The 23416-nt window shown below is 48.0% G+C and overlaps 1 protein-coding gene across 1 annotated transcript in view; it reads right to left on the minus strand.

The window, feature by feature from the left end:
* WDR74 (WD repeat domain 74) overlaps positions 1-23416 on the minus strand; it is a 68606-nt gene that overhangs the window by 8838 nt on the left and 36352 nt on the right. Inside the window, exons 7-8 of the mRNA XM_085889387.1 lie at positions 22449-22549; positions 4997-5052 (exon numbers count right to left, since the gene is read on the minus strand). Coding sequence (XP_085745513.1) covers positions 4997-5052; positions 22449-22549 — 157 coding nt within the window. The remainder of the gene's footprint in view (positions 1-4996; positions 5053-22448; positions 22550-23416) is intronic.

A 23416-nucleotide genomic window follows, 5' to 3' on the forward strand; every position in this document is an offset into this window, starting at 1 on the left:
TTAAAAACCACACCATATGTTTATCGCGTCCCCCCAGACTAATGGGCCCGAGGCTAGATCTAGTGTACTTACATACCCCAGAAAGGATAATAACATGACCCTTCCTGCCATGAGTAACTAATGCAGTACAGTACAGGGACTAGTGCAGGTCTAGTCCACTCGTAACTAGTGCAGTTATAAATAGTACAGGGAGCGGGTGTACCAGTTAGAATAAAAGCAGATTGGTAATTGTTTCATTTTGTCACCAAATGCAGACCATCCACCGATAAACATCACCTTTCCCTCTTTCACTGACCCATCCCAGCCTGAAATTGGGAGAAAAGCAAACTGAAGGAATCAGACTGCACATGGAGATTTGCCGTACAACCGTTGCTTTTCTTCCTAATTTGTTTCCTCCCTTAAAAACCAAGCCATTGTGAACTTAACATTGCAGTGCTTCTCACTGGAAAGAAAATGTGAATTCCTCAAAAAATTAGATTGTTGTCTTTTTTTGTCAGAGTGGACGCTCGTAGAGGAGCGAGAACGCAGACGTAACAGAACAAAACTAACAGTAGGAGGAGGGGGTGGGGGAACACGGCAATAGCTGGGTTGAGGGACAAAAATAGAGGGAGTCTTGGAGGGATGACGGGTGTGGCGATTATTGAGAGCAAGGGGAGAACACACGGTGAGCAAGATGGACACAGCCACAAACTCTCAATCGCAGAAGTGGAAGGAGAAACTGGAAACCTGGAAAAAGGTGGGTTTGGAGAGGAATAATGGGGGTAGGAAAGATCATAGTTGAAGATGGGAGGAGGGGGTGACCTGAGATTGTGGTGAACAGCTGTCTTGAAGCCTTGTAGGGAAGAATTAGATTGAAGAGACTGAGGGAGTTGGTTTTTCAGGTGGGGAAAAAGAGGAATGAATGAGTGGCGGTGAGCAGCGAGTCTGGATTTGGGAGTTTAACCAGAAGGTGGTGCCTGGCAGATCATGTGCACCCTGTGGAAACATGGGTGGAAGAGGGGAGGGTACAGAGCATGGAAAAGACAGGGTGCAAGACCATAAAGGGGGCGGCAGAAGACGGAGAGCCCACCTACCTGTCTGCAATGTGAAAGAGATAGGCCCAGAGACTCAGCTTCATCAGGGAGATGCTGATGATTTTGAAGAACTTGGTTTCCATGGCATCAAGCTGACTAAGGTGTGAGGCAGGGGCACCAGCCCAGAGGGGAGAGCAGTACTCCATCAATAATACTCCATAAGAGTTCAGGTGTGCCAAGGAGAGACTTTGCATGATGGAGGATGCCCAGTTGATGGCTGGCTTTGGAGGCTAACCGAAATACGTGGTTTGCCAAAGATAGATCACGGCTGTAAGAGGATTGTTAAGGAAGTAGATGGGAGGGTTCACTTGATGGTCTTTTAAGAGAGAGAGTGAGTGTGTGATATTTGTCAGGATTGAAAGAGACATTCCAAGTGTGTTGACCAGCTTGTGATGTGAAGAGAGGGAAGAGGCTACAGCCTGGCTATTTGAGCGATGAAGGATTGTACAGCAGAGGTTTGGAGTCATCAGCAACTAGAGAAAGGGGATTTTACAGAGTCAGAAAGATCGTTGATGAAGATTAGGAATGGTTCATGAAGTCCAGGGAATGGACAATAAATCCTCAGTTGTTGACAAGATTTGGAAGCAAACACAGAATTGAGGAATTCAGCCTTCTTACAAAAATAATCAGCTCTGGTGCCAAAGTGAGGTGAAGGATGGAGGCAGAGTTGGCCAAGCCTGATGTTCGACTGTTGCAGGAATTTGTAACTTGTTCAGGGTGCTGGTGATAACTCTCCTACCTATCTGATGGGAAATCCATTTTAACGTTCATCCGAGGGACTCTGATGCCTCCCTTGTCCTGCCTTTGAAACACAGGCCTCTGTAATTGTGTTAATTTTTGATCAAATGCAGATTCAAAATACCAGTGCACTGCAATTTCACCGAATACAACCATACATAATTGTGTGTGATAAATACTTTTCTAAACTGTGTGAAAACTCATGTTGCATCGACCAGGTGTGCAATTAAAGTACAACTCGAGATTGACATTTTGATACATCACAAGATGAATATTGAGCTGTTTGATGCATTAACTAAATAAGTGACAATGGAGACTATTGTTCAGACATTATTCTGGTTTGTTGTCCTGCTTATGAGACTGCTGCACATCCTAAAATGCATAACTTAGCTAACAAGAGCAAGAATTGCTTTGCAATACATGTCCCTGACTGATGTGATATTTTCTACGTCCAAAAAGGACATAACTCTGTGAAAATTGCCGAACGTCCTGAAACTCGAACTTGTTCTGTAACTTGTCATAATAAAGACATGCACCAAGTTGTAATTGAAAATGTTAGAGGGTATGGGAAAAACGTCTGAAAAGCCACAGGTGGGGCGGACGGATGGACGGACAGACGGAGAGCAAACCTATAGTCCCCTCGAATTAAACCGGTAGGGCACTAATAAGCTTGCAACTTATGAGAATATTGTTTAAAATTTTTTTTTTATTTGGCATAACATGCTACAATGCTACATATTTCAGTGGCACAGCTGCACCCCCTGCAAATAATGCCAACCACAACTACATGCTGCATGCACATCAAAGAAAAGGATGCTACATACTTCCTGTTTACCTGCATTGTCAGCTTTGAAAATGTATTCATGGGTGAAACTGGAAAAACTTTTGAAAAAAAAGGAGTACCGAGTAAAACGACTCTTTACAAGGGGGCTCCAGAAGCATAACCCCCCTGACCCTCCCAGAAATTTTTTGAAAACTTGATGTCAAAATATGCATTTTGGGGGTGATCCTGTCCAAATTGTTGCAAAACAATGCAAATGAAAGCGATACTTGGGGAAGAATTTCTTTGTTTCACCCGAACATTCATTGCTGGGACTTTATTGCGATGAAATAAATGAACAGTGAATACCACATACCTTTCCAGGACTTTGATAACATGTGTTTTTTAAAGGGGGGTGGAGGGAGGGGAGAGGAGGGTGTCACGCGTCATGTAATGGAGTGGTTTACCGGAATCACCCTCGCTCGTGGTGCAAAACCAGAGTATTCACGACCCCCTTGAAACTCACGGTCATGTCATTGAGCGGTTTACCGGAATCACCCTCGCTCTGGTGTAAATTCACTACCTTCTTATGTGTTCTACGTATTTCTTTACTTGGCAGATACTGGACTCATTAATGCCATAATGTCTGCCCAAAAGATCTCGTCCGGCACCTCCTGTTGTGCGCTCGTGGCCATTTTGATTCAATTACATTTCCTGTATTAAGTGGGTTTCTGTTATATCAGATCGCGAGTGTACTTTCTTTATTTACTTATCTGCCTGTTTTCATGTCCGTCTATTTTTTTGTCCCGGGATTCTCCATTTTTGTCATCCTGTGTCTTCTTATAATAAACTGTTATTCTGTAAGAACACATTTGGTCTTACCAGCCACTGCAGATTTAGCACGTGAGAAACCATTTTGGCAAAGCTTTAATGACAAGTCCCCAGTGGAGGTTAAAACTGGTCATGTTCTCAAAGAACAAACAAATAAATAAAAAAATAAAAAAGAGACCAGCAGAATTAACAATTCAACCCGCCCCCTCCAGCAGGGGTCAGTAAACATACACCATGCCACATCTGACATGTACAAGGGAAAGTTGCAAGTCATAATAAACAAATTAGTTTTAAAATATTTATTTTATTTGCATTTCTAACACTAGTCCCTGTGCTTGCCACACTTTTCTCATCCCCACTCCTTTCCCCCCATGAAACTCGTATCGATGGGGTCACAAACTTCAACGCGACCAACAGACACGAGGTTTTGTATTTGGGTGCAGAAGAATCGTGTCTTAACTTCATGCAATGTAAAGACGACACCGGTATTTTTCGTGAAGTTCATAGGAGGGAACGGCGATGGGAAAATTCAACAATGGACGCTATTTCCGTATTTACTGACATCGACACGAGACAGACGTTGTCCTGCTTGTCGGACATCGGATCACGGTAACGCGCTTGCAAGCTTTTGTACTTGGCTAACTTCTACAAAAATACTTCACAAAAAACTACCATGGGAGTAATACATATAATTGTGGTCAAGATGTGTCAGCATTACACCCTATCCGGATGAAATGGGAAACTAATCAGCATATCGGAATAGTACCTCAATTCCCTATAATCGCAGCACGTTTTTCTGACGACGAAAATACAGAAACCTCCATACGGGTTGTTACAAAAATATGGATTTCCTTAAAATGTGGAAGAGTTTCACCAATGTGTAGATCCACCAAGAACCATAACCTTTAGAAGAGTAGCTTGTGGTAAACAGGGAAACAGAGTCATCTCTTTCTTTCCAGTATGAACACCGGAAAGATTTCATTGACAAAGTTTACCAAAGCGTTTTAAATTAACTGGAAGAGTACCTCCCCTACGGGTGATCTTGTTCTGAGCATGCAACGTGTTCTTCTGACCCATCATTTTATTTGGGCGGTGTATAGGCACCAGAGTGCCACCTCGATTGCTCCCAAAAATAACCCAGGTTATGTATATGACGCAAACACATGCGTACTGCTTCTGTGCATAGATAATATAATACATCGTGACGATGTAGCTCGGAGAAATTAGAATTGCACTCCCTTACCCCTTCCAAAAGAAGAACAGCTAACCCTAACACTTCCTTACCCCTTCCAAGATGGACAAAACATGTTTTTTTCCAAAACTTGATGGAATCAAACAAAACTTCAGGGTGCCCTCATTAATCACTGAAAGTTTCAGCTTCCTCGGTCAAATGCTCTTGGAGGAGTAGATGAAACGTATAACGTACATACAAGATACATTCCTGACATTATATAAGTTAAAATAAATTGTTGTGATGCTCTTTTGGACCGTGCAAAAAAAAAAAAAAAAAAAGATCAGCAATGCGTTACCATGTCAACACAAAGCTGCGAACACTTTGCGCCGTGATGTGATGTTTGTAATTAAAATGCTGTACCTCTTCTGAGATCGACAACCGCCACCTGACCGTGCGTGTTTCCAACTACGACGGAACTGAAACACAACGGGGAATGGGAAAGTCGAAAATGCATTGTCTGGACTTTGCCATAAAATAATCTTACGCACACTGATGTTATTTTAAAATAAATTACCGTTACCACTGCGAAACCTGTATTTACAAGCACAATCAATAATAATAATAAAAATAATACTAACAACAATAGTAACAGTAACTGTATTTATACAGAGCATTTTGTTGATGGAGACAAGGCACTTAATCAATTACAAATTACACATAGATTTCTCGTATTGTGTTGCAATGGTATCAGGAGACTCTTCCCAAAGCCAGACCAACAGTGTGCACAAATCTTAAACACCAGAAGGGTCTCACACTTGAAATCCGAACGTCGGATGCATTCCAAAAACGCTGAGAGCAAATGAAGTAAAGCAATGAGGTTAATAATTGCATTTGGATACAGACTTCAAACATGTCCGTGGAGAAGAGGGAGTGAGGGTAATGTGCACAAGGAGAGGAAGCACACGCACACTTTATACGTATAATAGCACACTCACTTTGTTGTACAAAAAGGATCGTTCCTATGCTCTTTGCAGAGATATAAATAAACAGATTAAAAACACCAGGAAATGTCACCCAAATGTCGGGTGATACAACAGTTGCAAAATAATTGCATTCCCATAACTTTCAAAAAAAAACGAAAAGAAAACAAGAAACTTCCCTCCAACGAATCAGCGATTAATTATTCATCTGTGCTCGATACCAAAGTACCGAGTCAATTGGAAAAAAAATAAATAAAAATGGAATCGACACCACGGAAGGAAGATGGTACCATACTTAATAAGAGTCAAACTACATCAAAAGTGAAATCTAAAGTCAACTATAGCGTAAATCCAAGGACAATGTGAAGTGACAAAAGGGACGAGGACGAAACAGGGCTTCTAAAAGTTCAGACGATTGAATGTTGACTGATCCGAAATGACGAGCATCGACCGATCCAAAATGGACCTGCGAGGTCCATTATGGAGTGTACAGCTATTTGATAAGGGTCTCCATTGCTCATAAACCTCAACATAAGCCATTTGACAAAAAAAAAGTTCCGGACAGTGTGCTCACTTGACAAGGTCTCTGGAGAACCAGCAACACAAAGTGGGAACAAGCACACGAGACGACACCGGACTTGACCTCAAACAGCCACTGACCTCGAAGGAAGTGACGTACAGTCATTTCCCCCGGGCACTCTGAATACCGGCAATGCTATCTTTGTTAACTTTTCTTTCCGTGGTAAGTGGAGCAATTAAGGGAAAATTTCCTCAGACCCATGGATGCCAACGCACAGCATTTGTCCTTGCTCTATCTTCCAAATGCCGAGACTCAAGTGAGGAAGCAGCACCTACCGGTACGACGCGACCAGGTTCGGCATTGAATCGTCAATATCCCAGGTTTGGCGTGGACACTCGAACCAAAATGCAACCAAGGTTTGGACAGAAAGTTAATGTAATTTACTTGTATTCTCAGAAGTGTCCAATATGAGCTTTTCAAACTGCACAGCTCAATTGGGATTGTTTGTTGATGTGCTAAATAATTCCTCCTTGGCCGTACGAGGGATGCTGTCCGACATCCACAATGTAGGGTTGCAATTACTTCCAAGGTGGCTGTTGCCTTCACCTTTTTCTAGCACTGTGACCTTTGTTGACGACATCAAAGTCCTGGTAGAACAGTTAAAGCCTTTTATCTGGGATCACTGGAAGGTTTGAAAACTAAATTTTGCCTGGTATTGGCCTTTTTGACTCTCCGTGCTGTTCCCTAAAAGACATTTGAACTTAAAAAAACAGCCTTGTTTAGTTTATTTGCGAGTGTATGTGTTCGTGTGTGTGTGTGTCCGAGCCCTTAGAAGAGTTTTTTGGGGAATATTAGGGTCAATTTATTTATTATTAGAGTCTTTCATTTTGTGTCTCTCATCCCACTGATCTATTCTTAAATGTACCTCTTGCTTGAGTCTTTATTATTAAATAAATCCTTTCATAAGACGATGCATGCCTGCTCTATCCACCTCCAGCAGGTCACTCATTTCATAATAATTGGCGTTTCCCTCGGAATCTAAATTAGGTTAAGAATCTATATATTAATACTGAAGGACCAATTTTGTGCTCCTCCTCGCGGTCGCGTCACGTTTTTCTCGGTACTGTGACCTGGACTGAAAGAAACTTCGTACCTGTAAGAGTGCATCACACATCGTGGCAAGAGTCAACTTTCAACTCTGAAGCAGAATAAACACTTTTCGTTGAGACGGGGGCGAGGAGTGAAGAGGCGGGGGCGGGGGATGAAGAGACGGGGGCAGGGAGTGAAGAGGCGGGGGGCAAGTTAAGCAAATTTTGGGGCGGGTGTAAGCAAATTGAAAGCGGGAGACAGGGGGGAAATGGGGCGGAGGATGAGTGGGCGGGGGCTGGGGTGAATGAGGGGGTTGAGTGTGAGGGGGTGGACAGGGGGTGGGGGTAAGTGGGGCGGGGAATCAAGAGACGGGGGCGCGGAGTGAAGAGGCGGGGCGGGGGATGAAGAGACGGGGTCAGGGAGTGAAGAGGCGGGGGGCAAGGTAAGCAAATTTTGGGGCGGGGTAAGCAAATTGAAAGCGAGAGACAGGGGGGAAATGGGGCGGGGGCTGGGGTGAATGAGGCGGGGTTGAGTGTGAGGGGGTGCACAGGGGGTGGGGGCAAGTGGGGCGGGGAATCAAGAGACGGGGGCGCGGAGTGAAGAGGCGGGGCGGGGGTAATTACATTTTTGGGCGCGGGTAAGCAAATTGAAGGTGGGGGGTGGGAGGCGGGGAGGAATGGGGCAGGGGCAGGGGATGAGTAGGTGGGGACAAGCACTCCCTGTCCAGTCCATGTCCCTCGAGTGTGGGTGAGCTGGTGAGGGTGGTTGAATGAACGGAATCCGTCTGTGACGGGGTTTCGGCTAGTGTAGTTTATTACCGTTGGGGATTAGATCTCGTTCAGCATGCGAGCACATTCTCTGCTCGGTTGGCTGAGCAAACAGATTTGGCATTAAACTAGCCATCCTCAAAGTGAATGCTTCGGCATTTTGTGGTTCTATACCGGAGTGGTATATGGTCGTACGGGATGTAAACGGGACAATATCATAATGATTACCTCTGCCAGCGAAGGTGAACAGAGGTTATGTTTTCACCCCTGTCTCTCTGTCTGTGAGCAGGATATCAAAAAAGTGATGGATGGATTTGGCCGTAACTTGATGGACAGGTTGGGTGTGTGACAAGGACTAAATTGTTTGATTTTGGTGAAGATCCAGATCAGAGTACTCGAAAAAAAATTTCAGTGATTCTTCACCATTGAGAGATGGTGCCAAAGATGATATGTAGAATGATATTTCAAAATGTTGTGGACGGATCAAGACACAACTCGGTGGATGAGTTGCAGATGTAACAAGAATAAGCCGATTACATTTTGGTTGAGGTCCAGATGCAGATCAGGCCGATCAGTGGGATACAAAACGTAAACTGTTCAGCCTGGCAGAGATAAGCGCTCCACCGAGTGCCGTTGCAGTTTTATTTGTTTTACTTCTATGCACTTCTGAACCACTGGACAGAATGAGTTGAAAACTTGTGGTTGAACTTGGGGTGGGCTCGTGAAGGTTTTCGGGGGTTAAAAAAACAAACAAAACAAAAAAACATTGCTTTCCATGAGCCTTAAGCGAACTGCATAAAAAATAGCAATCATGAAATCAAACTCTTCCATAGTTATGTTAGGTTACGTATGGCAGCATGAGTTGGAGCAGCGCGTTGTTGCGTCCACTTTCCATTGGTACTCCAGGGGCCTCCTGTGGTGTGGTCTGCGGGCCTACGGGGAGGGGCATGATGATGATGCATGATGGGCGTGATGATGGGAGGAGTGGTCGTGGTGGTTATCGTATCTGCAAGGGATATAGGGTGTGCGCGCCGTCTGAGGCGTCGTAGTAATACTGGAGTCGCCCGGCTCGTGAGTGTGCCGAATACGGAATAAAGGGGAGCCGCCGGGCAGAGTACGCCCGCGCTCACACTTTTACAACACAGCCCGGCTCGACTGTCCTTCCGCTCGTGTCTGCCTGCTAAGCATCTCCCATTTCAGTACAGTACAGTTGGCGAACGAGGATCTTCGGATCGGCGTGTGTAAGGGCGGCAAATGACCCGTGCGGTTCCAAGCTACGGAGCCAAAGGTCTCGCCAGCGCGAACATGGCAGAGGGTCGGTGCACGGCAAACATACGCGTGCCCGCCTTCGTCGGAATCGACTTCGGCCACGTCGAGTGGGCAACGTTCGTTTGTTTGGTTCATTTTCCTGTTCGTTTGGTCGAGGACACGCGTTTCGGCTCGAACGCGGCGTGGGACGTCGCGCAAGCTCTGGAGAATGTCCGAGGTCTCGATGGTCGGGGCACAGCAGATGGTCTAGGGGTCATCGCGATGGGCCAGGCACGCACGGCCATGCGCACGGTCTGCGGCGCGGGTCGTGGGCGAGCGTGGCAATGCAATCACTCGGACGGCGGTCTGAGCTCTCGAGGTCGTCTACGGTGTGTGGGCCGAGGGTCATCGCCCATTGTTACGGTCATAGATGGCGGTGTGCGAAGCGATCCTTCCGTCCCGGGTCGAAACCTGCTTCTAATTGATTCGGAGATGACAAGATCAGTGGCAGGGGAGGTTGAAGTGAGCGAGGCACGGATCGGGTGTCTAATTGAGTCCACTCGTGCTGCCCGCGCATCGCATTCGGCTGTGCCGTGCAAATTCACGACAGAGGAGCATCCGGCACGGCTCAGAGATCGTTTTATTTCTGGTCTGCGAGCAGCCATCCTACGGTTGACCGACATCACATTCGACTCGGCGGTCGCGACTGCTTCATCTGTCGAGCAGACACTTACGGATGTCCGCGCCATTGCTGGCCAGGACGTAATGAGTAGCTCCAGCTGGAGCATGGCGGCTAATCCCGAGGTCCGTGTGATGGCACAAGTGCCGCAGGTCGCGCAGCCCGGAGTCCGTGCGATGGCACAAGTGCCGCAGGGTGCTCGCGCGCCTAGCGGTGCGGGACGAGGGCGCGCACCGCAGCGAGGTCGCACCGGGAGCGAAGGGGCACCGCAGCACGGTCGCACCGGGAGTGAAGGGGCACCGCAGCAGGACCCCAGTGACCTGGAGATCGGCCTGCAACCGGGGCATGGCGATGCCGGCGAGCCGGACCCTTGTGGGTCGGAACGGGCTGGCGCACCTCGGACTGGATCTCCGGTTCGTACCTGCAGATGTGCCAGTGCTCTCTTCGAGACCTTCGTCGAGTACCGAGGGCGAGGCTCTGGCGGCGGGGGCCGCGTCGATGCAACGGGAGCGACCGTTCGTTGCTGCCTGCGGCGGTGATGTGCGGGTCGGAAGCGGTGAGAGCCATATCAGCTCTCGCGATGAGTTCCCGCGCTTCGCTCGCGATGAATTCCCGCGCTTCGGCAGTGTTCGTGAGGCAATGCGCGTCGGTGTTGTTCAGGCAGCTTCAACAGGTGGCGGGGAGCCCGTGGCGTTAAAGGGAGTCGAGAGTCGCAACATCAAGTCGACAACCAAGAAACGGGCTCGTGATGTGGGTTGTGGGTTGTTGTTCAGGGCATATATGTTTTTCCTTGTTCTAGTGATGCAGTTTAACGTTGTTGAAATAAATGCCAGCAGTTCTCGTGTGAAAGTGGATTTGGCGGGGATCAGTCAATGGAGTTGGTGTTATGATCAATGTGATGTGGGGGCGAATAAAGAAGGTTTATTGGCCTCCAGTTGCCCCAGGCCGCAGGTAGTTGCTTTGTCATGTGCTGGGATTTTATCAAAAAAGCGCGCTGTACGGAAAAATGAATTTGCAATACTTCGAATAATGTTCGTAGTGATTTATAACGAGCCTATGATTGCAGTGTGGTTTAAGTGGAGTTGCTCCCGTCTAGCGGCCGTGTAGGTCTCGGAGGTCGACTCAGGACCAAGATTGGTGCCCTGGTCGGCGTTACCCCCACCTCTGGTTGCGAGCGCAGCTCTCTGTGTTCGCTCAAGGCCGTTTGGACGGGCGTTGGCGTCTCAACTGATTGTGGTGCGTGAGTTGTTTTGGAGCATTAAATGCATACAGCCAGCGGCGCTGTTCAGTGCCCCCGGCCAAGGTCTAAGGCTGGCGCCACGGCTTCCAGACAGCGGGCTTCCGGCCTCGGAATGTTTATCTACGTCGGGTCTGCCTGGGGGGAGTGGGCCGGAGGCGTTTGATGGTGCCGGGGGGAGGTTGGCTCGAAAGGTCGTCACGACCTCGGCGAGGGCCATGTCAGCATGGGCCGCCTGGGGGCGTTTTTGCTGCGTAGTGCTGCTGTGCTTCTCATTTTGCTGCTTCGTATCGGTAACGCGGTCAGAATTTGGTGGGTGCTTTGTGCACCTCCGTCTTTGGAACCTGGCCTTTGCTGCTCCACTCGCTCGCATCGACACATTATATGATGTGGTGTGCTATTATACTTCGCTATTTTTCATTTTATTTTCATGATTATTATACCGAAGTCCTTATAATGCTTCTTATAATGGTGATCATTTAATAATCATACTTTTAGGAGGGAGGAGTGTGGTGTAGTCTGCGGGCCTACGGGGAGGGGCATGATGATGATGCATGATGGGCGTGATGATGGGAGGAGTGGTCGTGGTGGTTATCGTATCTGCAAGGGATATAGGGTGTGCGCGCCGTCTGAGGCGTCGTAGTAATACAGGAGTCGCCCGGCTCGTGAGTGTGCCGAATACGGAATAAAGGGGAGCCGCCGGGCAGAGTACGCCCGCGCTCGCACTTGTACAACACAGCTCGGCTCGACTGTCCTTCCGCTCGTGTCTGCCTGCTAAGCATCTCCCATTTCAGTACAGTACACCTCCGTCTGGCCATCCCCCAGGCAGATGCCTGGCCCGTCCCCATCTCCTTGAGATGCTGATCAAGCTGCTGCAACCAGGAGGCACATGGTCATCCCATTGGCCTCCTCCACTCACGAGGCTCCCTCGCTGAGAGAATCTGATGAACAGGATCAGCGTCAGGAAATCGAGCCACATGTCCACACTGCCGCAGCTGACGCTAACAGACAATACCGGCAACAAATCTCATTTGAGTCTCTCAGCAACGGCTCGTTGGACACAAAGTCTGACCAGCGATGGCCAAGGATTCTCCGAAGAGACCTGGTACTGAAGGAGTTAAGTCTTCATCTCAGATTCTTTGTCAGCATCCACGTCTCACATTCGAAGAGCAAGACTGGAAGCACTAAGGACCTGAAGACTCGGAGTTTAGTGCTGCATAGGTACCGACAGTGCAACACCCCATGATCCAGTGAATCCATGACTGCCCAGGCCCGACCCAGACATCGACTGACCACTGGCTCATAACATGCGGAGACATGAATATCACTGCCAAGGTAAGTGAATCCCTTCGTGACCTCAACATCTTTACCACAAACAGGTACAGACAAGATGGCAGCATCCAAGATGTCATTGAAAGCCTGGATCTTCGTTTTGACTCAGGAAACCCGTAGTCCCAATGGCTCGGATTTCTCATCCAGTGCCTCCACGACCCCTACAAGGACATAAAGTGTTTCTGCAAGGATGACTGCATCATCTGCGAAATCAAGGTCAGAAATCTTGACATTCTCAAGCTTTGCACCACAGCTTGATCTCTCTAACATCTTCCCCAGAATCCAATCCTTGCAAGTGTTGAGTGTGGGGGCCAATACACACCCCTGACAAACTCCAGTAATAACTGGAAATAAGTCGGAGATGGAAAAACCACACCTCACAATAATCTCTGTACCAGAGTACAGTTTAGAAATCAGATCAATCAACTTTGATGGCACCCCGCGAAGACGGAGAATCCTCCAGAGGGCATCCTGATTCACGGAATCGAATGCTTTATGGAGATAACATCGGCTGCAAGCAGCCCCTGCTGAAACTCTCGTCTGTGTCCGGTGAGTTCCTGGAGAGCAAGGATACGGTCAACCGTTGACTTCTTTGATGGAAAGCCCAACTGCTCCGGGTGCTGGCGCTCAAGCAGATGGTGGAGAACCCTATGAAGAATTATCCTATCAAAGACTTTGCCTGGCACTGAGAGTAGGGCCACCCCTCGGTAGTTGTTGCCATCCTGGCGATCACCCTTTCCTTTCCAGAGAGGGATAACGAGGCCCCTTTTCCAGTCAGTTGGGACGATGCCTGTGCTCCAAACAGAGCACAGATCTACCTGCAACGATACCATTGCTGCATTTTCACTCGCCTTCAGAAAGTCAGCATGGATGCCACAGATCCCTGGGGCTTTACCCCCTTTCAACTGGGTCACCACAGCCTGTGTTTCCACAACCGAATGTGGATCACAGTTGATTGGAGGGTCAGGAATAGGGATAGTTATACCCCTGACATCCAACTCAACAGCTGGTGGGTCAACCTCGTGCAGCCGATCAAAGTAACCGGCCCAACGGAGCTTCACTTCAAATTCCTCTGAAAAAGAGTCCACCACCCTCTGCTCTCACAGCAGCACACCGAGGGACAGGCTTGGAGGAACGCAATGCACGGATTCCTCTGTAACCAGGACGAGAATCATTTGTCCACAGGCAATGCTCTACCCCTTTACAGATTCCAGGTAGAAAGGCCTCCTTGTCTGCCCTCAGCACAGGTGGAGTTTTATGCCTCAGCTCCCTGAATACCTCAGCTCTGCCATCAAGCCTGGCCCTGTGACTCTGGTCAATGGTATTCAGTGTCCCTTCGGAGACAAAGTTCCTCTTCACCTTATGGTGGATTCCAAGATATCTGCCGGCAACATCAAGGATGGTAGTATTGAAGGCACTCCATAACTCTTCACGATTCCCCACAGCACCCAGACCCCCCAAATCCCCACTCAGCCTGTTCACAAACTCCTCAGCTACCCTCTTATTCCTGAGCTTGTCAACATCCGGCATAGACTGTGATGGTACCATTCTCCCGGATTTAAGCTGCAACTTCAGAGATGCGACAACAAGCCTGCAGTCAGTATTGAGGAACTGGCTACTCCAGTCGACCCTGCAGTTCTGAGTCATCCTCCACTAAACATCAGCGAGCACATGGTCAATCTCCTTTGCCACACCACCAGCGTTGGAATGCCAAGTCCAGCAATGAGCTAGTGGGCACTGAAACCATGAACCAGCCACCCTAAGTCTACGACTTAGTGCAAAGTCAAGGAACTTAGTGCTATTCTGGTTCACAGTTCCAGACACGTCTCATCACCATCCCTATCAGTGCAATTTGTTGCACTGAATTTGCCCAAGACTATAAGAGTATCTCATCTGAGGGACTGATCAACCATGGACGAGCACGGCATGGAATACATCCTTTATGGTGAGATCACTTGCCTCAGTCGGAGCATAAACAGGGACCAGTGAAATGACACCCAAGGAGTGACGAATCCTTAGTCTCACAATATGCTCATTGACCGGTGTTACCTCAATTATCATGGGAGTCAATTTATTGGACAAGGATTCAGCAACTCCCTGGGCATGGTAACCATCCGAGCGACCATACAAAGAGTAGGTGTAACCACTCGCCATGATTTCGCCACTATCCGATCTCCAAACATCAGAGAGTGCTGCAATACTGATGTTCAAGTGCTGGAGCTCAGATGATAACAGAGACAGGTGATCATCCTCTCTTCTCTTAGGGATGGGACATTCCAGGCACCCACCCAAATGGACTGCCTCAGGTAAACCTGAGGAGATCGCTGTCTGGTGGATGACACCTCAGCACCACCCCAACACCCACAACCGCAATCCAACCTCAGGTTACCCTGTGTTTTTCCTCCTAGCATCAAATAGTGGGGGTCCCGCAGGTTGCCCCAATCCCGTCATCCGGTGAGCTGCCCTTCGCAGGGCAGCTGCATAGGAGGTACTCCCACGAAGTGGATTTTCAGATTTTTTTTTCTTTTTAGTGTTTTGCGGAGTGAAGGCTTTTACGGTGGTCGGAGTGCAAATCCTGCCACCAACCTCCAAGGAAAGGTTACCCAACTGTGGGATGATGTCCACAGACAAAGTTGGGCACCCGATATGGACAGCAATTGGCTCACAAGGAGCTCCTCCGCACTTTGACAGGTTTTCTTTTCAGTCCTGCTGGGTATCCATAGCCAAACGCCCTCCTCACCAGGAAATCTTATGGGGGAGACGGCTTAGTCGCCGCCAACCTGACCATGAAACAGGTGAGTACAGGTTTACATGGTACCTGTAGCAAGTCACAGATCTGATATAGAACTCCATATAGCAGAATAAATTTTTCAATTTGAGTCGAAACATCATCTTAAAACTTTGGCTTCATAAGGTGCAGTTTTGTTTCAAGGGTGAATACATGTGCGAGAAATGGAAGAGGTGTGTGTGTGTGTGTGTGTGTGTGTGTGTGTGTGTGTGTGTGTGTGTGTGTGTGTGTGTGTGTGTGTGTGTGTGTGTGTGTGTGTGTGTGTGTGTCATGTTTTTTGTGGAGTTCTACTGGAGCTTTCTGATTTGGAATGTGATACACCAAAATGATTGTCATGATCCCGCCGAGTTGATTCAGCTAATTAACTACAAATAATCCAGAAGAATTCCCACGTTTTAAATGCACGCCATGTTAAGGTGTTTTGAGCAGCTTCACACGTCCTTCTCTGGAATCGCATTCTACTTACAAAATAAATAACAAAAACAAATTGTAGCATTGCAACAAAGCATATATTAATGAATACTTTTTTTTTTGTATACATTGTCGAGGCTCGTATGAGAGCTAACACACAACGCACAGCAAGGGGGGCATGAGACAAGAGGGGCGGGAGTGGGAGGGACAAAACAGTGGGGAACAGACATTAGGAGATTTGTGGAAGGGAGAGGGATGGGACGGGGAACATGGGGAATACAAGATGGACATTACAGGGACTTTCAGGAAGGAAAGCAGGGGAATTGAAGGAAGTGGGCTTGGGTGGATTATCTGGGGTAGAAAAGATCGAGGATTTGGATGGGGGATGATAAGAGGTGGTGGTGAACAGCTGTTTTGAAAGCCTGGAGGGAAGAATGGGAAAGAATAGAGTGAGGAAGTTTATTCCAAAGGCGGGAAAAAAAGGAGGAATGAAAGAGTGAAGGTGAGCAGCGATTCGTGATTTTGGTAGTTTTACCAGAACGGGGTTGTTGGCGGACATAGAGCGCCTTGTGGAAATGTGGTGGGGACAAATCGCAGAGAGAGCAGGGGTGTCAAGGCTGGAGAGGAGTCGGTAGAAGACAGAAAGACCACCGACCAACCTGCGGTGATTGAGTGAGAGGCCCAAAGACTCAGCTTCATTGCGGGAGATTCCGATGATCTTAAATGCCCTGGTTTCGACAGCGTGAAGCCGAGAAAGGTGGGAGGCAGGAGCACCAGCCCAGAGGGGAGAGCAGTACTCCATCAGGTTACGGACAAAAGCTTTGTAAGTGGTCAGGAGCTCAATAGGGCCGAGGAAGGACTTTACACGACGGAGGATTCCCAGTCGGCGACTGGCTTTTGAGGCGAGGTTGGAAATGTGACTTTCCCAGGAAAGGTCATGGCAGATAGTGAGACCCAGAAGCTTCAAAGAAAAGACTTCTTCCAGAGGATTGTTGAGAAAGTGGATGGGGGGGGGTTATAAACGGTCCTTTCGAAGAGACATAGTGAGAGTGTGAGATTTGTCTGGATTGAAAGACATGTTCCACGTGTTGGACCAGTTTGTGATTTTATCCAGATCTGCAGTGAGCGAAGAAGCTGCTGCTTGCCAGTCTGAGGGATGACAGATGGTACAGCAGAGGGTGGAGTCGTCAGCAAAGAGATCTAGAGGATTTTCCAGAGAGTCGGAGAGATCATTGATGAAAACCAGAAAAAGAACAGGGCCCAGAACGCTACCTTGAGGAACTCCAGCCAGGACAGGAAGAGGGGATGAAAGAACTCCATTTAGGGCCACACGTTGACTGCGACAGGAGAGGAAGTCTGCGAGCCATGAGTGGAGATGGCCTTGAATACCATGGGAAGAGAGTTTGGTGAGTAGGGCAGGGTGCCAGACCGTGTCAAAAGCACGTGATATGTCCAGGAACAGGCTCGGATTTCCTGTCTGGCATTGAGGACCTCCATCCATTGATGGGAGAGCAGAAGCAGCATATCCAGGGTAGAGTGACCTGGTGTGAAACCAAATTGATGATTGGAAATCAAGCCATTGGAGAAGAGGAAGGATTTAATGTCTGAAGCGATGATGGATTCCATCACCTTGCTGATGATTGGGAGAAGGCTGATTGGTCTGTAGTTGCAGGGATCTGTTTTTGCACCTTTTTTTATGCAGGACAGTGATGTTTGCTGATTTCCAAGCAGATGGCAGATGACCTTGGGCAAATGAGAGGGTGAATAGAACAGAGAGAGGGTGAGCAAGAGCAGAAGAGCAGGCTTTGAGGACACGTGGGCTGATGCCGTCTGGACCGATTGCAGAATCTGAGTCGAGGTTTGAAAGCAAGCTCTCCACCTTGTCAGGAGAAAAGGGCACAGAGTCCAGGGACAGTTGGGTGCGACTGGGTAAAGTGGGTAGAGATAGAGATGGGTTTTGGACACAAGATTTAGCTGCAAACACCGAGTTTAGACATTCAGCTTTTTCACGTGCGGTATCAGCAGTGCGGCCATTTGAGGGAAGGGAGGGGATGGAGGGGGAACATACACCAGAAACAGATTTGATTAAACGCCACCAGGATTTTGAGGAGAGAAAGAGAGGTTTGAGAGTTCAGACTTGAGATGAGAAAGATGTTGTTTTCTGGCTCTCCTGAGGGTAGATACACACTTGTTCCGAGCTTTGTGGAAGGAACTGAGATTGCCCTCAGTTGCGTTTGCTTTCCATGAGGCAAAGGCAAGTTGTTTCAGGACAACTGCCTCGCCACAATCTTCAGTAAACCAAGGGCGGGAGGAAGGGTAGGACAACTGAACACGAGAGGGGATAAATCTGTGCAAGAGGGAGAGCAAGTTTCTTTGAAAGAATTCCCAGGATGAGTTAATGTTTGAGAAAGTAGCAATACGAGACCAGTCTGTAAGTTTGATGGCTGCTCGGAGACCCTGCCAGTCGGCTTGAGTGAAATGCCAGACTCGACGGTGGTGAGGTGGTTCTCTGATAACAGCCAGAGAGATGTCCACTTTGACAAGGACGTGGTCAGAAGAACCAATTGGAGCGAAGGAAGAGCAGCAGATATTGTCAGGAAAGTTTGTGAAAATCAGATCCAGAAGAGATGGAGTACCATTGGTTGAGATCCGGGTCGGGAAGTTGACCAATTGAGTCAGTCCCTATGAGTCACAGAAAGCTTTTGCTGAGGTGCCATGGCAGGTGAGAGAGGTACCTACACCTAGCCAACTGGCGTGATGACAATTGAAGTCACCACATAAGAGGAAGAGAGAGTTTGGATGAGAAGATAGAAGATGGTCCATGTTTTCGGATAGTGAGGTGTAGATAGATACTTATAGCGAACGCAGTGAGCTTCATACTTAACGCGTACATGTGAGACAATAGGAAACAACAACAACACAATACTCATGGCTATTTGGAATCCGTGTCGTTAGCTATCACCTTTTGTTTCCGGTTGTTGTTAAACGCTGTGCGGTGTATAAACACGATTGGGTTTTATTTCTATCCTGTGAATATTACTTAACGCGTGCACATGAGAGAATAGGAAACAACAAAAACAACACAATACCCTGGCAATTGTGAATCCGTGTCGTTGCCTATGACCATTTTGCTTCCGTTTTTGTTTTGTTTCTGGTTTTTGTCTTGGGGAATGATGCATGCGAGGAGATCATGACCAGAAGTGTTTATTTATTTATTCAATTATTTTTTTTCCCAAAGTTAATTTTATCCTTCCAAAAGTGATTATGAGATTAAGGATTCGTCACTCCTTAGGTGCCATTTCCCTGGTCTCTGTTTATGCTCCGACTGAGGCGAGTGATCTCACCGTGAAGGATGCATTCTACGCCACACTCGAGTCTGTGGTTGATCAGTGCCCCAGACAAGATACACTTCTCGTCTTGGGGGATTTCAATGCATCGACTGGAACTGATAGGGATGGTTATGAGGTGTGTGTTGGTCCCCATGGGTCAGGAACTATGAACCAGAATAGGACTAAGTTCCTTGACTTTGCAAGAAGTCATGGACTTCGGGTGGCTGGTTCATGGTTTCAGCGCCCACAAGCTCATCGCTAGACTTGGTATTCCAACGCTGGCGGTGTGGCAAAGGAGATTGACCATGTCCTCATTGACGGTCGTTGGAGGATGATCCAGAACTGCAGGGTCTACCGGAGTGCTCAGTTCCTCAATACTGACCACAGGCTTGTTGTAGCAACTCTAAAGCTGCACCTTAAATCCTGGAGAATGGTACCATCCCAGCCTAGGCTGGATGTTGCCAAGCTCAGGGATGAGAGAGAAGCTGAGGAGTTTGTGAACAGGCTGAGTGGACACTTGGGGGGTCTGGGTGCTTTGGGGGGTCCTGAAGAGTTGTGGAGCGCCTTCAAGACCACCGCCCTTGATGTTGCCGGTGGATGTCTTGGAACTCACCGCAGGGCAAAGAAGAATTTTGTCTCTCAAGGGACACTGGATACCATTGACCAGAGTCGCAGGGCCAGGCTGAATGGAAGAGCTGAGCTGTTCAGAGAGCTGAGGCGTAAAACTGTACGTGCACTGAGGGTGGACAAGGAGGCCTATGTGCGAGGAATCTGTGAGGGGGTAGAGCATCACCTGTGGACAGGTGATTCTCGTCCCGCTTACAGGAGAATTTGCGCATTACGTTCATCCAAGCCCATCCCTCGGAGCACTGCAGTTCGAGCAGAGAGTGGTTGGCTCTTGACAGAGGTGTCTGAAGTGAAGGCCCGCTGGGCCGGTTACTTTGAGCGGTTGTACCAGGCTGATCCCCCAGCTGTCGAGTTGGACGTCAAGGGTGTTACAATCCCTGTTGCTGACCCACGAATCAACTGTGGTCCACCTTCGCTTGTGGAAACACGGGCTGCGGTGAACCAGTTGAAACGGGGCAAAGCTCCAGGGATTTGTGGCATCCATGCCGAACTTCTCAAGGCTAGTGGAAATGCTGCACTCGTGTCATTGCATGCAGTTTTGTGCTCTGCCTGGAACACAGGCATCATCCCAACTGACTGGAAGAGGGGCCTTGTTGTCCCTCTCTGGAAAGGGAAGGGTGATCGCCAAGACTGCAACAACTACCGAGGGGTGACGCTGCTCTCAGTGCCGGGCAAGGTCTTTGCTCGGATAATTCTCGATAGGGTTCGCCACCATCTGCTTGAGCACCAGCGTCCAGAGCAGTCAGGCTTTACACCAAAGAGGTCAACGATTGACTGTATCCTTGCTCTTCGTGTCCTCACCGAATGCAGACGAGAGTTTCGGCAGGGGCTGCTTGCAGCCTATGTTGATCTCTGTAAAGCGTTCGATTCAGTGAATCGGGATGTCCTCTGGAGGATTCTTGGTCTTCGTGGTGTGCCACCAAAACTGATCGATCTGATGTCTGAACTCTACTCTGGTACTGAGAGTGCAGTGAAGTGTGGTGGTACCATCTCTGACTTATTTCCAGTTGTTACTGGAGTTCGTCAGGGATGTGTACTTGCCCCCACACTTTTCAGCACTTGTATGGACTGGATTTTAGGGAGGATGTCGGAGAGATCAAGTTGCGGTGCATCGTTTGGGAATGTCAAGATCTCGGACCTTGATTTTGCAGACGATGCAGTCATCTTTGCGGAGACTTTAGACATCCTTTTGGGGGCCCTCGAGGTGCTGAATGAGGAGTCGGAGCCGCTGGGATTACGGGTTTCTTGGGTCAAAACTAAGATCCAGGCTTTCGGTGACATCTTGGATGCTGCTGTCCTGTCTGTGTCTGTTTGTGGTGAGGATGTTGAGGTCGTGGAGAGATTCACTTACCTTGGCAGTGATATTCATGTCTCTGCTGGCTGTGAGTCAGAGGTCAATAGACGTCTGGGTCGGGCCTGGGGAGTCATGGATTCACTGGATCATGGGGTGTGGCGCTGCCGGTACCTGTGCGGGAGGAAGAAAGTCCGAGTCTTCAGGTCCTTGGTACTTCCAGTCTTGCTCTATGGGTGTGAGACTTGGACTCTGACCAAAGATCTGAGACGGAGACTTAATTCCTTTGGTACCAGGTGTCTTCGGAGAATCCTTGGCTATCGCTGGTCGGATTTTGTGTCCAACGAGCGGTTGCTGAGAGAGACTCGGATGAGATTTGTCACCTGCATCGTCCGTGAGCGTCAGTTGCGGCTGTATGGACATGTGGCTCGTTTTCCTGACGCTGATCCTGCTCACCAGATTCTCTCAGCGAGGGAGTCTCATGAGTGGAGGAGGCCAATGGGCCGACCACGTGCCTCATGGTTGCAGCAGGTTGACCATCATCTCAAGGAGATGGGGATGGGCCTGGCATCTGCCTGGGGGATGGCCAGACGGAGGCCCCTGGAGTACCGGCGGAAAGTGGACGCAGCGACGCGCTGTTCTGGCACATGCTCCCATACCTGACCTGATAAGTGATTTTTTTCTTGACAGGAAGTGTTTATTTTGTATTTAACATTACCGGGAGTGATTTTGAAACTCTTTCCGGAACTTTTAATTTCTTTTATTTTTGACCAGAAGTGATCGTTTATTTATTCAATTATTTTTTTCCCAAAGTTAATTGTAATAAAGACATCTCCCGCATCATCAAAAAATATTTTTTAATCGTGATTTACATTATTTGATCGCTGATCCCGAATCCAGGCCAAAGTAACCGGAAATTGCATCAAAATCATCAGCTGTGCGGCGCTTACATGTACCACGGGAGAGTTGGCAAGTATACCGTTGTGAACCAGTTATAGGTAAAGTCAGAAGCGAATGTAAGAAGAATTCTACGTTCGCTTCTCGGCTTTGCCCATTCCATATTAACATTAACAACAATAATAATAGTAGTATCATCTGGCAATAATAATAACAAATGAATATTGCCCCCCCCCCTGGCCTAAGTACACCTGGGCTTGGTGAAAGGCAATCTAATGTTCCAGCAGTACAGCAGGCAGGTATGCTACAATGGCGTGAAGAACAATGAAAATTTGGTCTATTGGACCAACAGGCCCACTCGTATTTTAAAACGGATATTGCATTTAAAAAAAGGCCTTGTTGTTTCGTTGATAAAAAAAAGGCCTTGTTGTTTAGTTTATGTGGAATACAGGATCAAGAGACACGGGTGTCTCCCATGGTTGTTCTTCATGTATGTACAGTATATGCACACACATACAAATGGGTGCACACACGCATGCTTATTGAGACTTATATAATAACAAAAAAGAGAAACATTGCAATATATAATATGAGCAGTTTGGTGCCAAACACCAAAAGAAAAAGAAAAAAAGACTTGTTCGTTTTAAGGCGAAGAAGATATTGCATGAATTTCTTACTCGTGTTGAGGAGTGAGTGCCATAGCTGTGAGTGGAAACTCATCAAAGGTGGTCTCTAATATGGGCCTGCGCTGCTTCCCACTCTGATCATACACACGTACCTGCAGCACAAACAGAACAGTAAATACCACTTTATGCACAGTGTGCATGCACACATGGGCCCAAGACACCGATACTGCACTTCAATTCAAAGAATCGTGCACATTCACAATTCCAAACAATTTGAACACGACCCCTCATTCAACGATTGGTGCCCAAATGGATCAAAAACACAGTAACCGTGCGATCAGCGAGTGGCACGGAATAATCCTCATCAATGTAGGCAATCAATCACCATGAATTTGTGCATCGACGTGAACCGCTACACCTTCGAGTTTCACTTTCAGCCTGTTGAGGTCAACCCAAAATTCCTGTTTTGACGATGTTATCGACACTCTTATCACTTCCATATGTTGGATGAAGTATATCCCAGGGATCCAGCACATAGTCTTGAAAATACCATTTCAATCGAACTAAACACTTGATTGAAACTGACTAAAGAGGACTTCTGAGCTGGAGTGAAACAGATGTTTGGGAGCTTGGAGCAGAGAGTGGGTATCGGGGACCTTCACAGGGACCTCAGAAGCAGGAGATATCCCGTCCACGGAGTGTGCCCGAGGTACCAGGACCCCTGTGCGGATCCCAGGAGCAGTGGTCTGCAGAAAAGAACGAGCAGGCGACACTCTTTAGACTTGTCCATGCCCGAATGTTTCACTCTTTCTGCGGATGAAGAGTGGAGGAACACAACGAACCATACCTAGATGGCCCATCAAAGGATAATGTCACTGTTATCCATGGACAATCAATACAAGATGGGCTTGTTACCAGTACAATGGACAAAGAGAAGAGTTGTTGATAACTATGATCCTCTTGGGGTTTATGCAAAGTGGATGACAATTATTTTTAGGTGGGATAAGGGGGTAATTGGG

Source organism: Eptatretus burgeri, chromosome 7, assembly GCF_056783735.1.
Source record: "Eptatretus burgeri isolate ZD-2024b chromosome 7, Ebu_testis_v1, whole genome shotgun sequence".
Classification (NCBI taxonomy): domain Eukaryota; kingdom Metazoa; phylum Chordata; class Myxini; order Myxiniformes; family Myxinidae; genus Eptatretus; species Eptatretus burgeri.